Here is a 25416-nt window from a genome sequence, read left to right on the forward strand (position 1 = left end):
TTTTCCAATTATAGTATATCCGGCTGCCATATTGTTTCAAAAGGTTTCTCACATCATAGTGAAGGCCAAACTTGTATCATTGCAGAGAAAGATGATATTGTCAACACACAGATGCTGCAGAACAACATCAACCAATGCATTACAAGTGATCTCAGGTTGTATTCCGATTGACTTTTATGTGGCATACCGAGGCAAATCCTCGACATTGCAAGTAATCCGGCCACGAACATTCGGCAGGAGAAAATTAATCTTTGGACAAAATTCACAGAGAAGTGGAAACCAATGAAACAGGGCTCATTACCAGGGAGTTCATTGAAGATGCAACGTTTGCTGTAAATAAGAAAGTTATGGGATGGTTTTATCTTTCAATTACAACTTCGTGTTTAATTACTGGACAATTTTCACTGCGGGATATATTGTGTAAATTTGGACTTGAACATAACCCTTTGTGTTTTTGTGGGGCAGTAGAAGATTGGAGGCATGTTCTGCTTTATTGCCGGGCTTATGACGACTTCAGAGAAGAACTATTTAACAGCACTCAACCCATTAGTACTGACAACCTCGATATTTTGATTCAAGATGCCAAGAACTTTGCAGCATTCGAATCTTTTTCTGACAAGGTGTTTAAAAGAAGACGCACCTTGCTTACTAATTCTAGAAGTGGACAGTAGACTGATGTATTCATGAAGTTATATTTCTACCTTACTAGGTCAAACAGCTGTTAACTTAAAATGCATAGAATTTTTATTTATTTTTTTTATTATTATTATTTTTTAATTTATATATATTTTTTTCTATTTATTTTTTTTCCCTCGGGTTGGGCAGCCTGAGGGCTCCTGACGTTTGGTATTGCACTCTTTGCACTCCTGCACAAATTGGTGCAGCAGCACCAAATAATAGAAGTAGGCGCAACTCCTCATGCTTAGAAATGGGCAGTGAGTGACAGGGTGTTGATCGCTGTAGAGTGTAGACATCAGAGTTACTTTTCCAACAGATTTTCCAAGGTGGAGTTCGACTAAACGTGTAGGTGCCCCCCAAAACAAGTACATCCGCATACATATCTTTTCTTTAGTATATCTTTTATTGCGTTTTATTGCTTGTAAGTGAAGCTGTATAATTAAAATAGTTTCTTACGCAGAATGCGATGATTGTAAATAGAAAGTGTTTGTATATTTGTATGTAATAAAAATATATGTAAATAAAAAAAGATCAATGTAGTGTTTGCCATGGAGTGTCTTCTCTGCCCATCTTTCTAGCTTCGTTTGCACCTCTTGGTTGAGGGAGGACTCCTCGCTTAAGTTGAGTGGGGTATACCGCTTGTCTATCTTCCTTATGGCCTGGTAGAGTGCTGCTGTTGTGTGTTTCTTTTCAGGTTAACTATCGCTGTCTTCTTTTGTTCAGTGAGGTCTATCAGGCCCCTTCCTCCTTTTTACCCGAGCAGTTGTCAGTCTCTCCACGACAGATTTCCGGTGGTGTTGGCAGTTCTTGGTGTCATTGTCATTGTCGTTCTCATGATATCCTCCAGCTCGGTGTTAGTCCAGTCTATGACCCCAAAGGAGTATGTTAGCACTGGGACTGCACAGGTGTTTATCGCTTTAACCGTGTTCCCTCCGTTCTGCTTTGCTTTCAGCAGGCTTCTGAGTCTCTAATGGTATTTTTCGGTCAGACAGGCCTTAATTTCCTTTGCTGTAACTGCTGAGCCTGCATCAACACCAAGTATTTATAGGCCTCTCCCTCTGCCATGGCTTCGATCTCTTTACCAGTCTGCAGCTGGTAGTTTCGGTTGACTAATATTCGCTTGTGCAATCCGTGGGTCTTGCATTTGTCTAGACCAAATTCCATCCTAATATCCTTGCAGAATTTTCGGTGACCTGGAGTAGTTGCTGGAGGTGCTTCTCCGTTCCTGCGTAGAGCTTGATGTCATCCAAGTACATCAGGTGGGTGAAGGTGTACAGGTTCTTTCTTCCTTCTTTGAGGTTATATCCGTACTTGCTACTGTTGAGCATGCTGGATCGCTGATGAAATGGTAGACAGAACCACAATGGGCTCAGGGTATCTCCCTGAAAGATTCCTCTCCTGATGGGGATTAGCCTGGTTGTGATGTTTTCGACCTTAATGGTGGTACTCCATTTCGCCATCGTTTCTCCTAGGAAGTTTGTCATTATCGGATTGACTTTGTAGATGTACAGTGCCTCTATTAGCCAGCTACGAGGCATGGAGTCGAAGGCCTTGCCGTAATCGATGTAGGCTGTGTACATGTTGCAGCGCTTCTTGTAGGCTTGCTCCATAACCGTGGCATCTTGTAAGATATAAAATCTTACAAGAACATTGTATTTCCTTGTAAAAGATTTTTATTTTTATGGATGGTTCTTGTTTTTAAACCAAGCTCTAAAGCTTTCTTTCGAACTCTTTGTATAAGTCGTAGCTTTAACACTGATTATGAGATTTGGGAATCTTGCGTATACCACCATTTATATACTCATCCATGCATCTTTGCTTTACGGTCGAACCTAGAAATAAAAGCGCCTTAATTCGAAAATAATAAGATTTTTATCATTAATATTGTTTAGACCAGAGATCAAGTGAACATCAGTAAAGATCATCAGAATTATTTTTTGGGTACCATCTCGGTGCAGTCCAACCCTTCTTCCTTCCTTTCTTTCTAGCTGCTAGTTTTGGGTTTTTCATCCCATAAAGCAGGCAAACCGTACAATGAACTCATTTTGCATATATGACATACGCCCCATCATTTAGAATTACTTCGAATTAATTCTAAACTGCTGGACTCCATAGAGCCAAAGTGGATTCACCAATTCACACAAAGCGAGTACGCGGTTAAATTAGTTTACTTCTCCACAGTTTTATTTATAGAACGAAAATAAGGAAAGTGTTATGAATATAGACTGTATTCACAGAGTAATCAAAAGAACTTGTTTGAAATTCTATTTCCATCAGCATGAGAGTGTGGCCGACCGGGCTAGCTGGGTGGGTAAAGTGCCTGCTTCGCAACCCAAAGGTCGCGGGTTCGAATCCCGCCTCGGGCGTGGATCAAAGTACTGCAAAAACCTTGGGAGGTGCATTATGGCCACAGAAGCCGATGCGCCAACAACTACAAAAAAAAAAAAAAAATGAGAGTGTGTATTACAGTGAAGTGAACTTCAAAGTCAAACTGCAGTAAAAAATTTGTTTATTCAAGCGGCAAAATCTCATTTAGCTTCCATCCGAAGCAACGCGAGTCGCAAATTGTAAAAGTTGACATCAGCTCGAGTTTGTCATATGACCACAGCTACTCCTGCTTCGCACGAGAGTGCCAGAGACATCTAGTGGCAAAGTCTAAAAGCTCTCCTTAGACGTTTCAGACGCGCACCTTAAACAGTGGATGATCCTCGGAATCTGTTAGGTGGAAGTGCCGTCAGGTCACTCACTTATCCGGAAACAGGAACGGAACTGTTGCTCGTGTTCACTTTGCCAGCCAACCAATCGAGATACTGCGAAACTCGAGTGTACACGCCCGGAAATCCTGACTGAGCGCACTGATAGCCAAAAGAGACGATCCCCACTACAGTCCACCTTCTGTCAGACAGGTACATCAAAGGGCCGCCAGAGTCTTGCTGCAATCAAAAAAAAAAAAAAATTCAAAGTTAAGAGAACGTTCACCACATTCAACTGTTATTATTATTAAATCTAATATACATTACAGGTATTTGCCCTGGATACATTATATAAAAGGATTAGTTTATTATATTGTATTGTATGCATAAATTAAAGAAACACAGCCAATTGAAACAAACTTAATCTTTTATTTGACTTTAACCGAGGATGACATCTTATTAAAGGAGAAGTTGATATAATCAACACCTTGAATCCAGAACTTATTTTCCTTTTTTGCTATCAGCAGAACCAGTATTGTTGAGTTTGGAAAGAAATCTACTCACTGTCGACTGATTACAAGACACTCTATAAGCAATATGACGGGTAGAACATCCTTCCTCAAGTAAAGCAACTCTTTCTTCGTGGCGTCAACTGCACGTAAATCGCCATCCTGACACAAGCAAGGAATGACTGCAACTCTTGCAAAGCGTGCTTATATAGCTGAAAGTAACAGCTGATGCAATATTACGTCATCACCTAAGCGTGTATTTATTTAGAATTAAAAATAACATTCCCACTAAGTTCCTTGACATCGAGCTTGATCTTGTCGCCCACCCAAAAGCTGAGAAAACCAGATGATACAATGAGTTAGTGAACATCTGGCAGACCCGCTTGAATACATCCCAGGTTGGAATGGTTACAAGAGAATTCCTTCCTGATGTCACCTTTACATCCTCTAATTCTGTCCAATCCTGGCTTTCCCTCACCATGGAGACTTGCTTCCTGGTTACAGTATATGGTTCCCTTAATGAAAAACTGCACCAAGTAGGCCTCTGCACGACTGACCTGTGCTACTGTGGAGCCATGGAAAACTGGAGGCCCTCCTTTTTGACTGTATTCTGTACGAAGATTTGAGGCAAGGTATAGTGAACACCATCCCAATATCTGTTGATCAATCCGACCAGTTACTCCTAACCCCTGAACGTTTATCTGCTCTTCTAACTTGCTACGGAAGTCTTTGCTCGAAGCAAGAGATTATACAGAGTGACCAACATCCCCGGCATAGGGCTTGAAGTGGATTAGATAAAGATTGTTTTTTTGTCTTTTTTTCTTTGTGCTTCTTCCTTTATTTATTTTTTTATTTTTTTCCCCTCAAGTTTCGATCACAGTAACATAGTGTTTTTTGTCTGGCGGAGCCAGGGTTTCCCCCAATTCCGCGTTTTTACTCTGCGTAGAATACAATTCTCTGCATAAGACCAGGGTGTGTGTTTTGTGAAGTATTAGTGTGGGTTGTGTTGTTCGTTTGGCCACTTAGCCCGGAGGCCAGTGGAGAGCCACTAACACCCCCGGTTTTCGTCACCGCAACGGGGAGGTGAGCCAGGACACCTTAGGAGAGAAGAAAACTCAGGCAGGGCGAACCGTGGGGGTAGTGAAGGCATCCAAGGAGAGCCTAAAAAAAAAATACGGGAAAGGAGATAATGGGGAGCTAGCAGGACGGTGGGATAAAAGGGGTCAGTAGTTGAGGCGCTAGCCTTATTTGAAAGGGGAGACACTAAGGATACCCCTGGTACAGGACCCCATCCTGGTCCAGAGGGTGGAAATTGAAAGTGGGTGGTGGGGTGAGCCACAGGCAAAAGGGGTTTAGAGGCCACCCAGGGTGGGAAAGGGGATTGGGGGAAGGAGACTCAACAGGTGGAAGATGGTAGGGATAAAACAACATAGAGAAAGAGATCCCTATGGTGGCGTGTGCTTTTTCCAGCTCTGTCCCACACTGGCCTGGGGATTACCCAAATGGCCAGTGTCAGCATCACACACCAGCTAGGAAAAGTTACAACATGGTGTCAGCTTGGATAACTGTGGGGGCCCCTGAGGGCCTACATAGCCATCAGTCTGTCCGGTGAAGAGGCTAAGATAGAACATGCAATTAATAATAACTTTCATTGCTCAACATTCACACAATTTTACTTTTTATAGTTTTTCTTACATTTGCTATTTTATTTTATATATTAGATTAGATATCGATCAGTGCGTTTCGACAGGTGCGTCTTTTACATTGAAAAGATTTGACTTCTCCGTATTACACAGAAAAGCAAGAGCTGGGGTTGGCGAGCAAAGCACCCTAATTATTATTATTTTTTTTTTATTTATTCATTTATTTATTTTTTTTTTCTTTTGTTTTTCCATAACCTGCACCACGGGCGGTTTTTTTTTTTTTTTTCTTCTCTATTTTGTCTATCCCTCTGAAATGGATCCCCAGAGGATCCTGGCCCACCTTCTGGCAACATCAGGTGGGTGAGAGAGTTTCTTTTCAGACAGTACGTGCGTTACCGGGACTGGCCCACCTTCCCGTGGTGTGGACGAGTACCCAGAATCATCTCTCCAGGTGATTAATGCTTCTGAGAGCCAAGCAGCTAGAACACAATACACACACACACACAAACCTGCACCAACATATTTCTGGCCCTTTTACGGTTGATTCTGCTCTTCACAGTGACACGAGGCGGAGTTGAACAAACGTTCTAGGTACCGGCCTTTACAAAAAAACATGTCCACAGATCACCTACGCGTGTCAGTCTTATCTGATGCAATCTGTAAGAAATATTGCCATATACTTACGTTATTCGGATGAAAATTACAATTTTAAGGGTGATGCAGTTTCTTTGAACACCAGTGTATTTAGATGAAAACTTTAACGAACAGTTGCGAATAAAATTTCAAGAAAACCTGAAGTTAATTGAAATGCGAAATTTGAACTTGTTTGGATCAAACTCAGAATTTTAAAATTTTAAAACTGATCGGCATAATTAATTCCGCTGCAGCGGAATTAATTATGCCGATCAGTCACAAGATGTTAATTAATCTTACCTGACAAGCGTCCTTTCCTCCTTCCGGTATCCCTGCGCATATAAACGCATCATTCAACCCCCTGCTCAAAGCACTCGACCCCAGGGATACGTAAGAGTTATTGCAGCCTTCCAAGTTAGAAACCGGAATGGTAACTTCCCGTAATACTTCACTGCTCACACCACCTGGCGGTATAAAATGTATCAAAATTACTCGAATAAAACATACTTAGATAATATAAATGCGTTAGATTTGCAATTATAATTAATTCTGATGTACAATATTTACAAGTCCTTCCCAAATTATTAATTCACTGTTCAAGGAGATGAATCATATTAAGATAAGACAAGACAGATTAATGGAGATGCTGGAGAAATCCTCTTAATTTCTTTAATATATTCATTAGAAGACCAAGAAAAATGGTGCATTCTGTTTATATTTAGTATTAGTAATGACTACATGGTGCAAAGAAGCCTATGGCTTATGCTGCCCAGCCAAAAATTAACTTACATTTTGCTGGATTAAAGCAAAGCTTCCACTTTTCTGACCATCCCTGAAGTCTATCTAGGTCACTCTGAAGAAGATCTGCTTGGTGGTGATCATTAACTACTCTACTAATCTTTACATCATCTGCAAATTTAGACATCATGCCGTATATCCTACAGAATTAGCAAAACAGAGTGCAGCTACGTTTGCCATGTTCTGTTCTGTAATTTAAATAAACTGTACCTTCCTCACTGAGGGGTTTTTCTACGATCGTAAGTACCAATATCAGTTTTGTTGAAGTCAGGCTGAACTCACGTGTTCGTGGCGACGCCTTTGCTATTTGGGGATTATTAGTAGTCGAAGTTGTAGTCGTTTCAGGATCAGATGTCTACAGGGACTCGAACAATGGCGGGCGTTTTCAAAATCGAAGAAATTTGAGACAATCTGATTATTCTGTACTCCATGTTGATTTTTGAAAAACAGGTTATAAAACACGTCTGTTTAGCTGTTTCGGGGAATTCTAAACACGCGGTCTAACCAAAAATAAGTTCCGAATCGAATTTATTTTTGAAACAATGCACACATCATAAATTAATCAGATTTATCCCTCTCTAAATACTGTACTTTGAAGCGAATCCAATGATCTAAACATCCATGCCAGATGCAGCTCGGTTGCTGCATGCAGCTGAATGAAAACGCGATGCAGCTGGGTTGCTGCATCGCATTTTCAGTGATGTTCTCCATTTATATTCTTCCCCTAAGGGGAATTACTGGTTTCTACAACAAAAAGAGTGACGAGTAGTGAAATTGTGGTGAGAGGAAGGGACAGTTACCACTGAAATACTCTTCTGAATCAAAAACTCTGGCATCTAGACGGTTTTTGTTGTTGTAGCAGGCGCATCAGCGAGTAAGGCCATATTGCGCTTCTTGTATATTGTTTATTGCGTGTTCTGAGGTCAATTTTCTGATTGCTGGACGCAAACCCGGGTGTTTCCGGGAGAAAAAACCATGCTACCCTCGCCTGAGACCGACTAACTCAGCCACATTCTAAAAAAACCCCATTTAAATTGCTCACGTGATCGACGGGACTCGAACTCAGATATTTTTCATCGGCGTGGGGAGGATGGCGATCTTACCAACTGTGGTATCACAATAGCAACTCACGAGAGCAAGCGATCATTCATCTTAATCCAGTCAGACCACATTAATAACCGCAGAACATATTCATGTGAGAGGGCATCGCAAAGGTAGCCTTAATGAATTGACCCCAGGGACAGTTACAGAACTGGGATAAGTGTACGACTAATAACCATCAGAAGAAACTTAACATGGACAACAGTTGCTCGTAAGCAGGAACAGTCTTTAAAAAAATGTCGATCACCGTCTATGCTGGCGCAAAGAACAGAATATTGTACGTTGTAGCAGTAGCTGAACATGATGTTATGTGGTTTGTTGTGATGAATCATTTAGACAGTCTGGGCATTAGATGGAGGGACTTGTGTGCGGCCCATATCCAAAGAACAGTTTCAGCAGTCAAACTCGCCAAGTAGTATGAACCTATTTAACGGGAGAAGCGGTGGTTCTGCGTTCGTTGTCCACTTGTTGTCGATGAATCCATAACTGCAGTTATTTCCAGCCCAGACATGAATTCAACAGGACACGTTTGCGGTCTTTTGTAACAACAGTTGAGAGATAACTTTCTGTTTCCAGCAGCAAACTAGCCAGATACTTCGGACACAATGAAGGACCTGGAGGCCTCTGGATTTACATACAGTGCATTGCTTTTGGCAATAATAATAACCTGTCCAGAAAAATTTTAAAATACCACTGAACCCGATTCCTAGAAGTGTTTGGGAAATATACATTTTGTCAGCCTTTTATGCGATTGTATACATTTAATGAAAGAGTCAGTCAAAATTTATATGCAGAAAAATTGTTTATGCACAGAGGTCAGAGTACTTTGCAAAATAATATTTCAGTATTTTATGGTATCACGTCGATTTCAACACGCTGCAAGGAGCGGTTGCTGTTGTTGTAGGGTGTTTAGGCGCATCAGCAACTTAGGCTTTTTTGCGCCGTATATAATACGTCTGTAAACTGCATGTGTGCTGTGGTTGATTTGCTGTTCGCTGGACGAAAACCAGAGTTTCCGACAGAAAAGTCATGCTGTTCTTGCCTAAGAGCGACTAACTCAGCCATTGTGAAAAAGACTCATAAAAATTCCTCCCATCAATGACCGGTTTCGAACTCGGGTCTTTTCGACCCGGTCTGATTGTACCAACTGTGCTACTCACGTGAGCGGAGCCCGCTGCATGCGAAATTCTGCACTTGGACGCTAACATTCGGCTGAAGTCATACTTGCAGCTTCCTTTTCACTGGTTTAGTGCATGATTTTTTTTTCTCAAACAGTAAAAAATTAATAAATAACTTAGCTTTTGCATATTAGTTGAACCGGTTAAGCAAATTTTAATCTAATGGAGTGAGGTCAGTGAATTTCATATGGCCTGTTCAGTCAAATTTCGTTAATTTGCAAATGAAACCGTGCATACTTGGTGATTTTCATTTAGTAATAAGGAATGACATTGCTGGAAGTATCGATGTTGATTTTTTACATGTAGCTAAGTGACTGCAATGATTGAATTCAATAGCAATAGATTATAACAAAATCGTTTCTTCGAAAGAATGAGTTTAAACACCTACCGAAATCGAGGTCTCCCCAGCCTGTGACGGTCACGTTCCTTCCTTCGAGATCACCTGTGGTCACTTCTGGAGTCGGAAGGCAAATGGGGCGAATCATATTACTGAAATTGATGGCGGGCCTAACTTCCATGAGAGCGATGTCGTTGTAGTGTTCCCTTGGGCGGTAATTTTCATGCGTTCTCACACTCTGAACTTCGTATCGATATCCTTCTCTGATTCGGTGGCTCCCGACTCGCACAATATAACGGCCTGTTGGAATTCTGCAATCACAAAAGTTTTCTTCAGATTTGTTGTCTGCCAAATTTCGCAGCTTCTACAAAGCTGTTCCATATCTGGCACCGAAATTAAATAAATAGTTTTGATGTTCATATAGCTGTTATATATGTTTAGTGAATAAATTCAATCTACTTATTGTTATGCATCCAAAATTTGTATATATTTTGGGTAACTCTTCTAAGATGTCATGGTAGGAAAATGCATCCACTTTTTGGATATTTGTACAGAAATGTCAAAGAAGAATGAGGCATAAGCGGTTTATTACGTGCTCTGGTGGGAAAAGTATGACACTTCATAAACCTATTTTTTCACCTTTATTCAGTTTATAGTAAAGAAAGCAAGTCTTCTAAATGTTAAGCTATGACAATGAGACCATCCTCGGATTCTGACGAAATCCTAGTGGTATAAAGATATGTAAATGCCTTCGTTGTTCATCCATAGTGATTATAATCACCACACCGGGTGGAAAAGGCCTGAGGTTGAATCCCTTCGAAAGACAGCGGAAAATTCATATTATTCTAACACCTACTGAACAATGAAGCCACAGAATTTTGCTGAACTGACCAAAAAATAAAAAAACTAGATAACAAAAAATAAATTATGACCTTTGAATGTATTCAAACTGTCAGCCTCAACTATGCGAAGACAACTTTTTCCAGCAATCAACAAATCGCTGGCTAAAGGAAAACTTCATACAATCTAATGTAAACATCAGCCCCTGTAATATATATATTTATGCCCCCGAGTTCTGGAATTCTTTATAACAGTGAAATTTCCAATTTCATTCGTTTTACTACCCTCTCTCAGAGCGGTGTAAATCTCGATCAAGTCAGCTCTGAGGTGCCTGGTTGGCAAGCTCTGCATCACACATAATCAGAATTTTGTCTCGTATGGTTGCCTTTTTTACCGATCTCACCAATCGAATTGCCCATCAATTATGATATGAAAAAAAAAAAAAACCAAACGGATGAGGTATCATCTTGAGAGATCCTGCAAATTCGGGTCTTGTCAAAATGTTCTTCCTAGACTGCCGGATTAATTTTATGTTATGAAAAGAATTTTGAGATAAAACTAGCAAATAAGCAGAGATGGAATGTTGCAAGAAATATTCTCTCCAGCTATCGACCAGGGAATTGTTTTTGAAGAATATATTTGTTATTCGGAAATATTTTACCGAAAGCTGAAACAAGCGGTTCAAACAACGACCAAATTTAATATAAAGTGACGATTCAATCTGAACGTGTAAAGTTTACTCAAATAAACACATGTTAGGAGAAGGAGGGATGTCGTTTTACAAAGCATTGGGGATACTGACATATTTGGGTTGTGCCTGAGTATAAAGAAGGACATTATATACAAATGACATCGAACCAAACCCTAACACTGTTGTGAACCGAAAGCGTTTTTTTAAGGAAAATAAATCTTTATTAATCTTTAGTAACGACGAATTTAAAAATGTTGAAATCTTTTTTTAAAAAGATCCCAAAATACGCTTCAGTCAAATTCCCCAGTCTTGTAGGGACAATAATCTTCTAAACAACCGCCTATGAATATTAATGTTATGGGTATTATTGCATCAGGCAATCATGTAACCATTCACTGCCTGCAATAAAGATATATTACTATCCTAAGAGAGGATATTGTCATTCTTTCTTGGCATATGCGCTAAAAAGAACTGGATTTCTTTTTTCAGCCCAATTATTAAAATTAATATGGAGGTGATCACAGCGAAAGTTAGCATCATTTACTAGAAGGCGCTTGAATTTAAATTGAGAAGAAATAAGTAAAAAACAAAGACAAATTGCGTGAATATTTTAAAGTGTACCATAGCTTGATAACCATAAAAAAGGTAGTAGATAAGTATAAACAGCAAATTCTAAATGGGAAGCATTCAGGGAAGTAATCATAAAAGCTACTAGTCTTTTCATACCAATTAAGAAATACTGCTCAAGGCTTAGACATAATGGATGTCAGATGAAAAACGCATGGGATGAATATAAATTATCAGGTGGTACAGTGGCCTGTGCTACCTATAAACTCGTCTGTAATCAAATCACAAAGGAGCTTAGGCAAGCTAAAGCAGATTCAGGAAATGTCCCTGTGGACTGCAGATACGTGGAATGTATCCAGAATTTACAAAGGGAGATCAAAAGGTGACACGAGTAATTACAGACCTGTTAGCTTAACGTCTGTTCCAGAAAAAATAATGGAGTCACTGGTTACGGACGTAATGCTGTATCATCTAGAGAAGGCCGCAATTATACTTCAGCCACAGCATGGGTTTCTCAAAAGGACATCTTGTTTCAATAATTTGATTGGATACTACAATGTGGTCACAAAGGAACTGGATGGAAAAAATAATTTTGATATCATATACTTGGATTTCAGGAAAGCTGTTGTTACTATTTCACACAAATGACTGCTGACAATTTGGAGCAATGTGGAATTAAGGGAAAGTTGCTGCTATGGATAAAGGGATGGTTGGGTGTGAGAAGACAGAGAGTTGTTATTAATGGACACTTTCATCGTGGTCTAATGTTATAAGTGGAGTCCCCAGGGTTCTGCGTTGCGCCCTGTATTTATTAATGATATTGATGAGAGTATATCAGGTTTAGTGTCCAAGTTTGCATATGATACAAAGGTTGACAGGACGGTTAAGGACAGAAATCAAGGTAAGCTACTTCAACAAGGTTTAGAAAAATTAGGCAGATGGGCTGAGAAGTGGCAGTTGAAGTCAATAAATGCAAGGTAGAGCATTTGCAGTTGACAAATGCAAGATACTGCTTATGGGAATAGGGTAATCCCAGATTAGGGTACCAACTGTGTGGTGCTATGCTCAGAGTAGTGGAAAATGAAAGTGATCTTGGGGTAATTGTGCAGTCAGATATGAAGTTCTCCGAGCTGTGCAGACGGGCTGCCAGGATAGTTTATGGGATTTTGTCAATGATATACAGAAATTTCGCTAGCAGGGATAAAGATGTGATTATCCCATATGGTTAGGCCTCATATTATTTATAGGTCTAGAAGCTTCATTTTATGAAGAATGTAGATCTGTTGGAACGTGTGTAGGGAAGGGCAACGAGATTGGTGAAAGGAATAAAATGGTTGCTCTTGTCAAGAATGGCTTTAGTTCTGTAAATTGTAGCATCTGGAAATTCGTTCTGGAACTGAAAAAGCTGCAAATTACAGCGTCTTCTATTCTTCAAATTTCAGAATCCTTAAACATCTCAGTTAGATTACCTGTGGGCGGACTTCATTTTGGTGGGCATCATGCATTTTTCATGTTGCTCAGACTACACACATCAGGGAAGGGACATCAGCTAATCCTGAATATGGTATACAGACTTTGTATTGTTAAAAATCCTCGTGGCCAGCATGTCTAAAATGTAATGAGGTTGTGGTTCCTGAGCGTCTTTGAGACTCATTGAAATATCATTGACTACATTACCTACTGAACTAGACTTAGTGGATCTATGTACTAAATATATGTATTTTATGTAGATATTTATGTATTGTATAAGTGTATGTATCTATGTCTTTAAGTACCATATTGTATATTATGGTGGGGATGCAGTTTTTTTGCTGGAAACGCCTAGTATAATAAATTTTAAAAATACTTCAGTTACACTGCAAAAATCCTTGTAGCTGGCATAGTAGCTAAATCATTGTTCTTCCAGTGATCTTGATTGTCAGGAAAAGCTTGCATGATTTTTCTAAACAATGCTGTACGACCTCACGGCTAGCACAATAGTTAAAATCACCGTTCTCCCCATACCGGTTTGAAAAGGACCGGGTTCGAATCCTGTTAATGATGAAGGGACCTTTTCTGGGCTTTTTGTCAATCAGTGGCTGAGTTGGCGAGGACAGCAAGTTTTATCTTCCAGTAAAATCGGGTTTTCCGTCTAGTAAAACAGACAAACCGACCAGAGAATTTACGGTCATACATTGGTGTGCAAAACTTAAGGACCAACACTATTTCTAAAGGTTACAACCACTCACAAAATCTTTACTTAAGGTACTCTACTGATGAGAGTAGATTCAGTCTCAGCAGCGATTCTGGACGTCAGCTAATCTGGCGAGAGGTTGGCACACGGTATCACCCCGCAAACATCACTGAAAGGAATCGATATGGCGTCGAGGTGTTCTCGTCTGGGGAGGCGTTATCTCGGATGAACGTACACAACTCCAGATACTGGAAGGCGGTGCTTAACCGGTGCACGTAATCATTCTTCCATGTGCGTCTGTTCCGTAGTGCCATTGGCCCCCGAGTTCGCGTTTATGGATAACGCCGTACCCCCATTGTACTGCAGCTGTTGATATACTTTTGGAAAGTGAGGACATTGTTCGTATGAATTGGCCTGCCCGTTCCGCCGCCGATCTAAATCCTATCGAATACATATGGGACGCTCTGGGAATACGCCTAGCGGCACGTCCACACCCACCAGAAAACGTTCATCTGCTGAAGATGGCGCTGACAGAGGAATGGACAATATTACCGCAAGAACTAATCAACAACATTGTTCTAAGTATGGACAGGCGGTGTAAAGCCTGCATCGACATTAGGGGTGGCCATATCTCCTACTGAGGACCATCTTCCCTTTGTTCCATTTTTGGCAGTGATGCATCTGTATCATGAAAACCAGTGCTATGTTGCCATTTTTGAATAAAGTCCCTCTGTACCGTTTTGTTTCCGTTGTTGTGTCGGTGTTGTTTCCTTCATCATTTCTGCACACCAGTGTAATACACATGGATGAATGAGGTTGTTCTCAGGTGCCACTAATAACAAAATATATATGAATAATAATAATAATAATAATTAATCAACGGATCTTGCATCGAAAGAGAAAGCAAACATAAGAAGTCCATTTCATGATAATAAAATAAATTTTAATTTAATTTAATCGAATAAACAACTGAAAATTATTGCGCAGTATATTATTAACTTACGGTCTTCCTCCTGGAAGGCCAAAGCAATGTGCCGCAGTCAGGATGAACCGGTCACTGATGATGCTGCCTCCACACAAGAATGACTCCCTCCCATAACTTCTCACAAAGATTGCAGCCTGCAACGGAATGAAACCAATCAGCGTATTATTAGTCGTTAACACCAAGAACATTACAGTAGAACGCCGATTATCTGAACTAATTAGGACCAAGGTTGGTTCGGTTAATCAAATAGTTCGGATAATCAAACATACATGAGAATATCCTGTTTATACAAAACAAAGTGTAATTAGTCCTACAATTAAATTATTCTACGCACGGTTATTACTACTGTATTTTGAAATATGAAGTATTATAAAGAATAATTGAAAAATGGTTTGTAAATAATAACCAAACGTTTTGAAGAAACAATGTATATTATATTTATTTTGAACTTACCTAATTGTTTTACATGGTTTCAACTATAAATCACACTATTTTACATAAACAGAAATAAACAAACACAAGTAATTGCGCACAAATAAGAGTATAATGAATCTTGGGAAGGTTTATTTTTTTAAAATATGTAATCTTCAATTTTTCTTTCAACCATGAGAGATTGTCATTTTTTGCTGCGAGGTCTCTCGTCGTCTTTAATAGCAGTATCTCCGTGGAACTGCATTCACTCTGTTGCTCACACCATGTCAATGCAGTTTCTAGCCAGTGAATGCCTCCTCTTCGTAATCACAATGACCTTGGTTAAAGTAAGCACGTTCTTCATCCCGGACTAACGCAACAATTTTTTCTACGGTTAAAATATGATAAACAGGATTATCAGCAGCATTGTTTAACCATGCCTCTGCATCACCTTGCCCACACTCGGAAAACCCGGGAATCCCTTGAAATAAAGTTGCAACCTCACCTACATCTTCAATCAAATCTTGCACATGTGTGACCGTCTCTTCGGTGGAACCTCAAAATTTATGCCATGCCTTTTTCAGATTTACTTCAGACAACATGTTCCAGGCATCTGCTAACATGTAGCAACAATCCTTAATGTTAGAGCTTCTTTGAAAACTCAACCCACGCTCTCTTATCTCCCTCTGGTAGCTGCAAGCGATGCAAGACTTGTTTTTTGTACATTTTTTTTTAATTCTTCTATAACACCTTGATCCATTGGCTGCAGCGGGGCTGTAATATTTTGCGCTAGAAATCTGACAATGAAGTTCTCGTAAATTGAATTCATTTTTTCAAGAGGAGGGTGGAATGGCGCATTATCGATAATAAGCAAAACTTTATCAGCTTTACCCTCATTTTCTCGATGCCCCTTCACACTCGGAATAAAATCTCGGTTGAACCAATCCAAAAAAATGTTGTAATTCATCCAAGCATTTTTCTGTGCTTTATGTCGTACTGGTAGGCACTTTACACCTTTAAAGCATCTTGTATTTTTGGATTTCCCAATCACCAACAATGATAAAGCATGCTGCCCACTTGCATTTGCACACACGATAACTGTAACACGCTGTTTGTAGCTTTGAAACGAGGAACAGCCATTTCGCGTCGTAATGCAAGTGATTTACGAGGGAGTGACTTCCAATTAAGACCAGTTTCATCTGCATAGTAAACGTCATCCTTGGAAAATCTTCTTTCTCCGCCATTTTCAGAAAAGACTCTTTAAAAGCTTCTGCTTCCGGGACATCACCTGATAAAGCTTCTCCTTGAATTTCAAGCTCCCTTATGTCGTGGCGAGATTTAAAATTTTTCAACCATCCTCTACTGGCTTTAAATTTAAATTCAGATGGGCCTTTAAAATTTTGGTTCAATTGTAACACCTTTTGGCATAACAGAGGTCCAGAAATAGGTTCGCCTTGACTTCTCTTTTGTACAAACCATAAATAAACAGCGTCTTCTAATTTCTCATCACTAGCTTTCCTTTCCTCATCACAGTTTTCCTTTTTTTAGAACAGTGTTCATTGTCAAATTTTGAAGTAAACTTCAAAATTTCATTTTTTTTTTTTTTTTGCTTTTTATGTCAAATATGGTTGCTTTACCAACGTTAAAAATCTTAGCAAGAGATACACCGGTTTCTCCCTTTTCCAGTCTATTAATAATTGTTATCTTCTGTCCTATTGACAACGCATTGCGGTATTTGCCTGTGGACGCCATTATTAACACAAAGGGGCAGCAGTATTAAAATCAAAGAGCAAAATGACACATTGTTTCACTTTGAAATAGCCACGAGCAAAACCTCGAGCATTGAGTGATTAGAAACAAACGCCTGCAATAACCTCACACTGCAGTGACTCACAGCAGACTGAGTGAAAGATATCCTCTCCTCCCCCATCACAACGTCAACGGTAAAACAGACAATGACGCATCGAGGTAACTGGAAACTGTCCTGGGTCAACACAGTAGTTAAAGTCAACATTTGATTTTTAACTCCTGTAATGACAAATTAAGACTATTTCTATGGTACACTGCATAGATCTTCGAATAACTAATCGGAAGCGAATGCATCAAGATTGCATTCAAGATTGCAAGAAGCGAATGCATAAAAAAACCGTACACTAAAAGTAGATACAGTCATTTTTTGGGAAGAGGCTGTGGTTCGGATAATTGACGTTCGGATAATCGACGTTCTGCTGTATTTCGATATCGCGTTAAACGAGACTTGTCTCCCATCTAAACAATGTTTCTGCAGCTAAATGCAATTCGTTAAGACTTTTTTATTTTAACTGATGATCTACTCACGCTGTATTACTAAGAGACATCAAAGCAAAATGCAAAGTACAATTTTTTATTATTATTATTATTATTATTATCTGTTTATTTCCATAAGGAAACCACCCCGGGACGGCAAAGTGCCAGGAGGGTGCTAAGTACATATCAGGGTACGAGATACTACGTGCAGTGGGTTACATATACTGAACACGTAGTCTCGTCCCGAAATATTATATACACATTTTATGCTTAATATATACGGTATTTACACATTAATGATTCTGTACATACATTATACAACTCATATTTACAATTCATTAATAATTCCATCTATAACTTACATATTAACATAACTGTTACAGAAGGTATATTTTTACAGTCAACAGATTATTATTGTTCTTAAAGCAGAAAGCTTCATTTTTATTCACAATTCTTTAGTACTTTGCAGCCCATTCATATTTCAGTAAGTCTATACGAATCCTGGAAGATCTCTTTCCGGTATGTTGCATCCTCGCACAGTTTTTCGGCATCTATGTGTAGTGAGTTAAATATTTTCGCTGCATTTGATGGGAAGAATCTTTGCAGGCTACTAAGATTGTTCAGGACTGAACGCAGTGGATTATTTAGTTCTCCCATTTGATGAGGGAACTGATTCTTTAGCAGAAGTGTAAATACTATCTCCACAGTTGAAAGTAGTCGAACAGTGAGTTTTAGTACTGAACTTACTCCTATAAAACAGTGGATCTCTGTTGGACGGATACTGTACAAAATGGTTTTGCACACCTTCAATCTGCTCAGTTGCCCGATTGGTTCCAAACAGGCGATACATATTCAAGAATAGGCAATATCGTCATCTTGAACAGCATTGTCGCGCTCGTTGGTGCTCCAAAAATCTTTCTGAGGTTCTAGATCCCATTCAAAATAGGGCAATTAGGTTAATTAATGAGCCATCTTTTCCAAAGTCGTCTTTACACTCTGTCTCAGACGTCCTGTTTTTGTTGCATGCCTTTTCTGTAGATTCTTCTGAAATGGCTTCTATAATTTCTCCCCTCTATTCCAAATCAGTCCAAACACGTACCGTAAGCAGTCACCATCCTTTTATTATCCAACTTGAAACTCACAGAACCAACTTTTTTTCTTCCTCATTTATTCCTACAACTTCCGTTTTCTGGAACAACCTTCCTTCACATGTATTTTCTGAAAATTACAATCTACAAAAATTAAAGTCTAATATCAACAAGTATCTTCTTTCGTCTTCTCAACCTTCAACCTATGCATGGTACTAAGTACTATAGGTTCTAAAACCTTTCGTGTTCGGGGTTTCCATAAAAAAATAAAATTGTGGATCTCAATGAGAGAGAGGGAGAGAGTGTGTCTTTTATTGCACCACCTTCAATTGTAACAGTTATATAATTGAACAGTGTTGCAATGTCCCTTCACGGCCAAAAGGCCAGGGGTTGACACTTATAGAGATCATAACAACCATTTACACATCTGCGTTTCTGTTTTATAAAGCTAATTTGCGTACTGGCTTTTCCAACTGCTGTATTGATGTGTTCATTGAATGCACAATTTGTTCTGAATAGGTCTTTTACAATTTAAGATCTGCTGATTAAGGAGACAGATTCTTCTCTTTTCCGCTGTTATGGAAAATCATTGCACATTTGGCCGAAATGAAAGTGGCAAATCATACAGCATCAGCCAAAAAAAAAGCACCTCATCTGTACATCGTGTCTAACAATTTGTCTAATCCTTTAAGAATTTCTCGCATTCGAACCCAAGCCTTTTCCGTCCAGACTGGAGAAGGCGGCAATTGGCAATTACAGCATTGTCCTGTTCGCGAGTAGATTAAAATCGTCGGCTTGAAAATTCGTTTATGGATTGCTGAAAGTCACCAGCGTCTTCTTGCTTCGTTATCACACTGAATAACTTCACGTCATATGCAAAAGTGTCTGTGTGAGCGATGCCCAAAGGCAACTCCTTCATAAATATTACGCAGAGTAAGAGTTTTAAAGCACATCCTCGCGAAACCCACCTCTCTTTAATGTATACACTTATGAGCCAAAAAAGTATGACTAATTGCCTAATAGCGTATTGGACCGCCTTTCGCCGCGAAACCAGCTTACACCTGGCGTGGCATCGACAAGACCACAGAAGGTGTCCTCGGGTATTCTTGACCAGATGGACAGAAGTCCCGGAGTTCGGTAACGGCGCGAGGCACTAGCGTGGATTGACGAATGTTGCGTTCCACAAATGTTCGATGGGATTCATTTCGCGATAATTTGACGGCCATCGAAGCACACGAAATGTTTGGATATGATCCTCGAACCATTCCAGCCCAGTGCCGAGCCTTGTGACATTGGCGTTGTCTTGTTGAAAGAGTCCAGTGCCATCTGGATACAAATTCACCATGTAAGGTCTGAAACAATTCCGAGGTAGGATCTGACGGTGAGAGTGTGTTCAATGGGGACGAAGTAACCCAGTGATGTCCATATATGTATTCTTGTTTGGGCGGCTCCTAGAATGTAAGAATGTTATATTGTGTTGTTCTGGCCACCTGGCTATCCAGAAGTAGCAAGCACCTGGACGGCCACTTCTAGACACACGTCCCTACCCACGGGAAGGTGGGCCATTGCTACTATCTACACAACTTCCCATTAGAGATCAAGTCCTGCGCCCAATGGAGAAAGTGCAATACCAGTGAGTGCAGGGAAATCCCTGAAGGCCCGAGTCAGGGATAATAAAATATATAAAAAGAAAAAAAAAAAAGAAAAGAAAAAATAGTAAGAAAAGAATAAATAAATAAATATTACATATAGCTCAAATAGTCACCTAACCTAGCGTAGACCATAAAACATTAAAAAAAAATGGCATTAATTATTTATAATTTGTACAACTGTACGCAGTAAATCCTCTTCAAAGAACACAGACCTTAAGATAAAATAAAATTCAACAATCAATCTGGTGGTACTGGCATTGCCACAAAAGTCACTGCATTATCATAAAAGTATTCTTTCACCAACATGAAGGCACAACACAATACATGCAATATACGAGCAGGTATATTCTGTGTGAGACGTGGCCAAGTTAACCATTCTGGGCAACAGTTGAAGGGCAATTAGAACTGTGGTTTTGACAATTTTATAAAATAGTTTATATGGCAAAGGTATTTTTGTATTGTATATTCATGTCGTTTGGTGGCTCCCAGACACGTCTATCTCTACCTGTGTACTCTGTTGGCAAAAGAAACTCAGTATTCTGACCCAAACAGTGTAAATATGTATGTGTTGTGTGTGTAGATTGTGTCAGGTCACTTTTCCACCGGGGGGGGGGACAGCCACCAAGTGGGTAAATGCAACCCGGCGTTCATCCTTGGCACGTAAAGCCAGACCTGGGCCTAATAAATTTTGCAGTGCAATTCATGCCAAAGGTAGGATGCACCACAAAAATATCGTTAAAATAATTATCTAGGGATGGATATCGATGAAAACATCCCCCAAACCATGATACCTCCGCCGTTCACCTGCTCGCTGTCGAATACACATCCGTCCATCGGCATGATGGAGCTGGAACCTTGATTCATTCACGCCCTTCAGTTAACTGAAGGGCGTGAATGAATTAACAACGGACAGCTCACGCCCTTCAGTTAACTGAAGGGCGTGAGCTGTCCGTTGTCCCGGAGAGCACATACCAACCGCCTTTCACCTCGACTCTCAACCAGTGGTGGTCTCTCCGTCTCAGCACATTGTGGTTGTGTGTCCTTCTTCCGACCATTCCTGTCAACCTTCACTACGGCGGCCCTCGAACAGCCGACAATGCCTGCAGTTGCTGAGATGCTGCCTCCCCCCCCCCACACACACACTTCCTAGTACCGCAATCATTCTCCGTTCAAACACTGTCAGGGCCTTCCCTTTCTCCATTGTACTGGCATCGTGCTGACGAAGTGACATACACTACCCGGGCTGTCAATATATATACTGCGCCGGTCAGTGAAGTCACTCCTAGGTGCTGTCGGATGTTTTGGGGTGGTCATAATGTTTTGGCTCAGGAGTGTACATTAGATAACACTTTATTATGTGATTGTGACATCTATCTGTATGGTAATCCATTATCCATCCTTGAAAGGACTGCAGGAGAGCATAGTGCAGAGATTTTGTTTTAGAAGATCATGGCATAGAGAATCAAAAGCCTTTGACAGGTCTGTGTATACTCTACCTAATACTACTACCTCAACCTAATATTAACCTGTCTTGAATAACCTAGTTTGGCTTCAGTCACGAATTGCCAAAAGATGGTAAAAATTGTGTAACTGAACCCCTGATGATGTTCTGACGTTCGTAGCAGCCATCTCCCCCTTGTAGATAGGAAGTATAATTGCTTGTTTCTGATATTTAAGAAACGTTGTTTTATGTAAGGAAGAATTTAAAAGCTCTAGGATTGGGTAGGTATCTGAGTACCTGAAAGCAAAAATATAGAGGAATCTTATCAGTACTTAATAATCGTATGTGGGGGATATAAAAATTTTATTAATTGTTTAATTTGCATTTTTGAACCCTACTGATGTCACAATCCGACCCCATATTACGCCAATCTGACTGCAATTCACAGAATACTCTAGACTGTAGGGTGTGTAAAGCGGGTGTTAGCAGAACATTAAAGACAACCTTTAATGAACATTATATACATCATTTACATAAAAAAACAAACTACATATGTATATACTTGCATACCAATTTCCATATGTTTGACCCATACTACAGTATAATACTCAATCTCTCTCTCTCTCTCTCTCTCTCTCTCTCTCTCATCAACTATTCTCAATTCACAAATTATTAACATCAGTTGTATCTTGCTAAATATGAATCCTCGATGATTGATTTTCAATCCTCGATGATCATTACCAATTTTATCAATTGCATCAGTAAAACTCATTTCGACTCTTATTACTCTTTTTGTATATTTTTTCTAGCCTTTAACACATGAAATGTATTACCAAAATGTATTAAAAATGTATTACCTCAATAATATTCACTATAGATCACCCATTCTACCTTAATTACTCTCTACCACTCTTTACCACCCTTACGTTATTTCATTATCATTAACATTCATAAAAAATTGTCTCAATCTTAGTAATTAACTTGCCTAATAAAACCGGAATGTTCTTTTTTTTTTTAAAGGACTATCACTTACTTCTTTACAGAGCTAGATTATGAGTCCTTGAGTTCTGAGTTCAATAAAAAAACAGGAACAGACTTACGTTCCGGAATGGCCTCTACTTCCAATTCCCTTGCGCTCGGGCTTCCTTCATAGCAGACAGGCTTTCTTCCATTTCTTGGGCACACTGCCTTCCGATGCCGGACCAGGCTTTCTTCCATATCTTGGGCACTCTGCTTCCCTTAGCGGCGGACAGGCTTTCTTTTCTTGGCTCACATATCTGCACAACTGGCCATTATCACTGCCTTCCGATCCCGTACAAGGCTCTTCTTTCTTTCACGTTTTTTTATTTAATTTTTCTTCTTCATCTTGCTACCCCGAGATCTGAACTCCGACCACCAAAAAATCTACTGTCACTTCAACCCGGAAACTCACAACCCTTTCGATCACAGAGAAGTCAAATACAGAATGGACACTTTCTCCCCTTTTCTCCCCCGAACCTTTCGTTTCCCCTCAAGTTTGGAAAGCCTCCCCCAAGGACTCCAACCAATTCCCATACTGTTTATTTTTTTCATTCCTTCCTATTTGCTAAAACAACTCACACCAGTTGTCTCCCCAGAGCACAAACCAACCCTCTCTAGAAATTTGTTATATTTTTTTTCACACGGCAGTATGACCTTTTCATTTTTGCCAGGTCACCTCCAAAACACTCATTTTCGTGTTCACACTTTCTCTGCTAAATATTTCAAACTTATCCAAAATTCAGTCACCCTGACGCCGTTTTCTTTTGACGCGAACACTGGACATCCACTAATTTCCTGTTTACTTTCTAGCGGTGGCTTAGATTAAAATAAACGCTTCGTAATCCCGTTTCACGTCCTATTGTTCTTGCCCTCAGCAACCCTTTCACGCCTGTTCTCAAATGGCACCTCTTCTCCAGTGCTGTCCCTTTTTGCTCTCTATATTACTCGAAATTACTTGTTTCCATTTAGCCGCTATTTAACATATACATCTATAACTTTCCCATCCCCAAATCCAGTGTTTTTCCAAACTTTAACCTTATTTAAATTAAAACTAAATATCCAATCGTAATACTTACTATCTTTAACTTAATATTTCTATTTTAATTTGTAAGATTTACATCTTATACGTTCTCTAGTTTCCTGAGTGCATTATGTCGTACTCCCCTTGTGATATTACTTGAGTACATCCTCTTTATTAACCGGAAATTCTGAAGCAACGAGCCTGCAGTTTTTTCATGCAATTATATGCATTCTCTTTGAAATCAATTTGATATTTCCCATGTTCAAATTAAAAATGCCATCCTACCCACTTTCAATTTCTGTCCTTGTTAACAAAGGGCAAAGATGTGAAAATTTAAACTAAAAAAAAAAATTCTCTTAACTCACCATCCATGGCCATGAACCGGGTTCGGCCACAACCCCACCAGCGATAAGAGGACTCCTTGTGGTGATGGTAGAAGAATCCCCGTCTTCGGGACGAATGGCTAGAGCAGGTGGGAGAGCACTTCGAGCTGTCATGGTGAGCCCTGGCAGTGACCTGGTACCGCAACCTACAATTGTGAAAATGTTTTACCAAATGTGCACGCGTGCATAGACAAAAAAATCATCTGTCTCTATAAAACAGCAACATCCACTTACCTTGTAAAAGAAGCCTTCTAATCTCTTCAGACACTATTGGAGATGAAGTGGACTCGGTGCCACCTGAAGGTTCGTTTGATGAGTCAGTAGTACTGCAGCACAGCACGGGGACCACATCTTCCCAGTAACACACCGTAAGACTGGACCAGGTGGCCATTGCCTCTTGACACTGGGGCGGCCGTAGACACATCCCTACTTCTCCGGTGTGGGTGGTGCATAGAGCCCCTACAGTCAGACTATCTGGATCCGCTTCGGAACCAGTAAAGACCAGTCCAGCTAAAAATAATTTACAAAACAGGAAATTGTTAAACACCAGAATGTATCAAGTAACGACACGTACATCATTTCATATTTACAAAGAAATTTAAGAGACGAAATTACTCCCGAAAAAATTGACATTTTCCACCATCACCTTTAATTTCTACAACAATAATAATATCTCCTTTAATAAGAATACTTTGCCTTAAATTACACTCTTTTACGTTTGCCTTAAAAGAAAACAGTGTTTCATCTGATCGACTTCAGTGCACTGTTATGGGTACGAGTAAATGCATCACCAGTGGCATAAAAGCATGTAACTGTTCAAATGGCAGTGGTAGAAAGTCTTGAATACTAGTTCATATGACTATGTTCACTGAATTAATTATCCATCCAGCTGTCATCACCTTTACTGCAAAAGGCAGGGATGATCCTAAGGATTTTACATTCAGTTGAATACTGGCTTCTTACACGATTCCTTTAAACATAATTTCCAGCCAGCAATGCTCATATCAGAGGATTCAAAAGATTTTCACCCTGTAGCTGGCTACCACAGCTCCGAGCTACAGCATGAACAGCTCACGTTAACACGCCTAATTTCTGCAGTGTCCAACTAAAAAAGAATATAATTCTAACACCCGAGAGTTGACTTAACACACAAAAAGGCAAAAACAGCTTGAGATTGTCGGAGAGACTTCTCCCATGCCACGTCTCCCTCTGCTTATGAATGCAGATTAGTGCGGATACGATGCACCACCAATTTATTCATGACCAAGCATACATCAGTTCGCAATAT

The 25416-nt window shown here is 39.8% G+C and overlaps 1 protein-coding gene across 1 annotated transcript in view; it reads right to left on the reverse strand.

The window, feature by feature from the left end:
• Positions 1-3182: 3182 nt before the first annotated feature.
• Positions 3183-25416, reverse strand: part of LOC150083803 (clotting factor B-like) — a 32212-nt gene continuing 9978 nt past the window's right edge. Inside the window, exons 3-8 of the mRNA XM_090374892.1 lie at positions 24363-24638; positions 24111-24274; positions 14845-14960; positions 9622-9881; positions 6457-6620; positions 3183-3611 (exon numbers count right to left, since the gene is read on the reverse strand). Coding sequence (XP_090231018.1) covers positions 3426-3611; positions 6457-6620; positions 9622-9881; positions 14845-14960; positions 24111-24274; positions 24363-24638 — 1166 coding nt within the window. The 3' untranslated portion in view covers positions 3183-3425. The remainder of the gene's footprint in view (positions 3612-6456; positions 6621-9621; positions 9882-14844; positions 14961-24110; positions 24275-24362; positions 24639-25416) is intronic.

The sequence above is a fragment of the Mastigoproctus giganteus genome, chromosome 6, assembly GCF_048544385.1.
Source record: "Mastigoproctus giganteus isolate SK-2022 chromosome 6, ASM4854438v1, whole genome shotgun sequence".
Taxonomy (NCBI): domain Eukaryota; kingdom Metazoa; phylum Arthropoda; class Arachnida; order Uropygi; family Thelyphonidae; genus Mastigoproctus; species Mastigoproctus giganteus.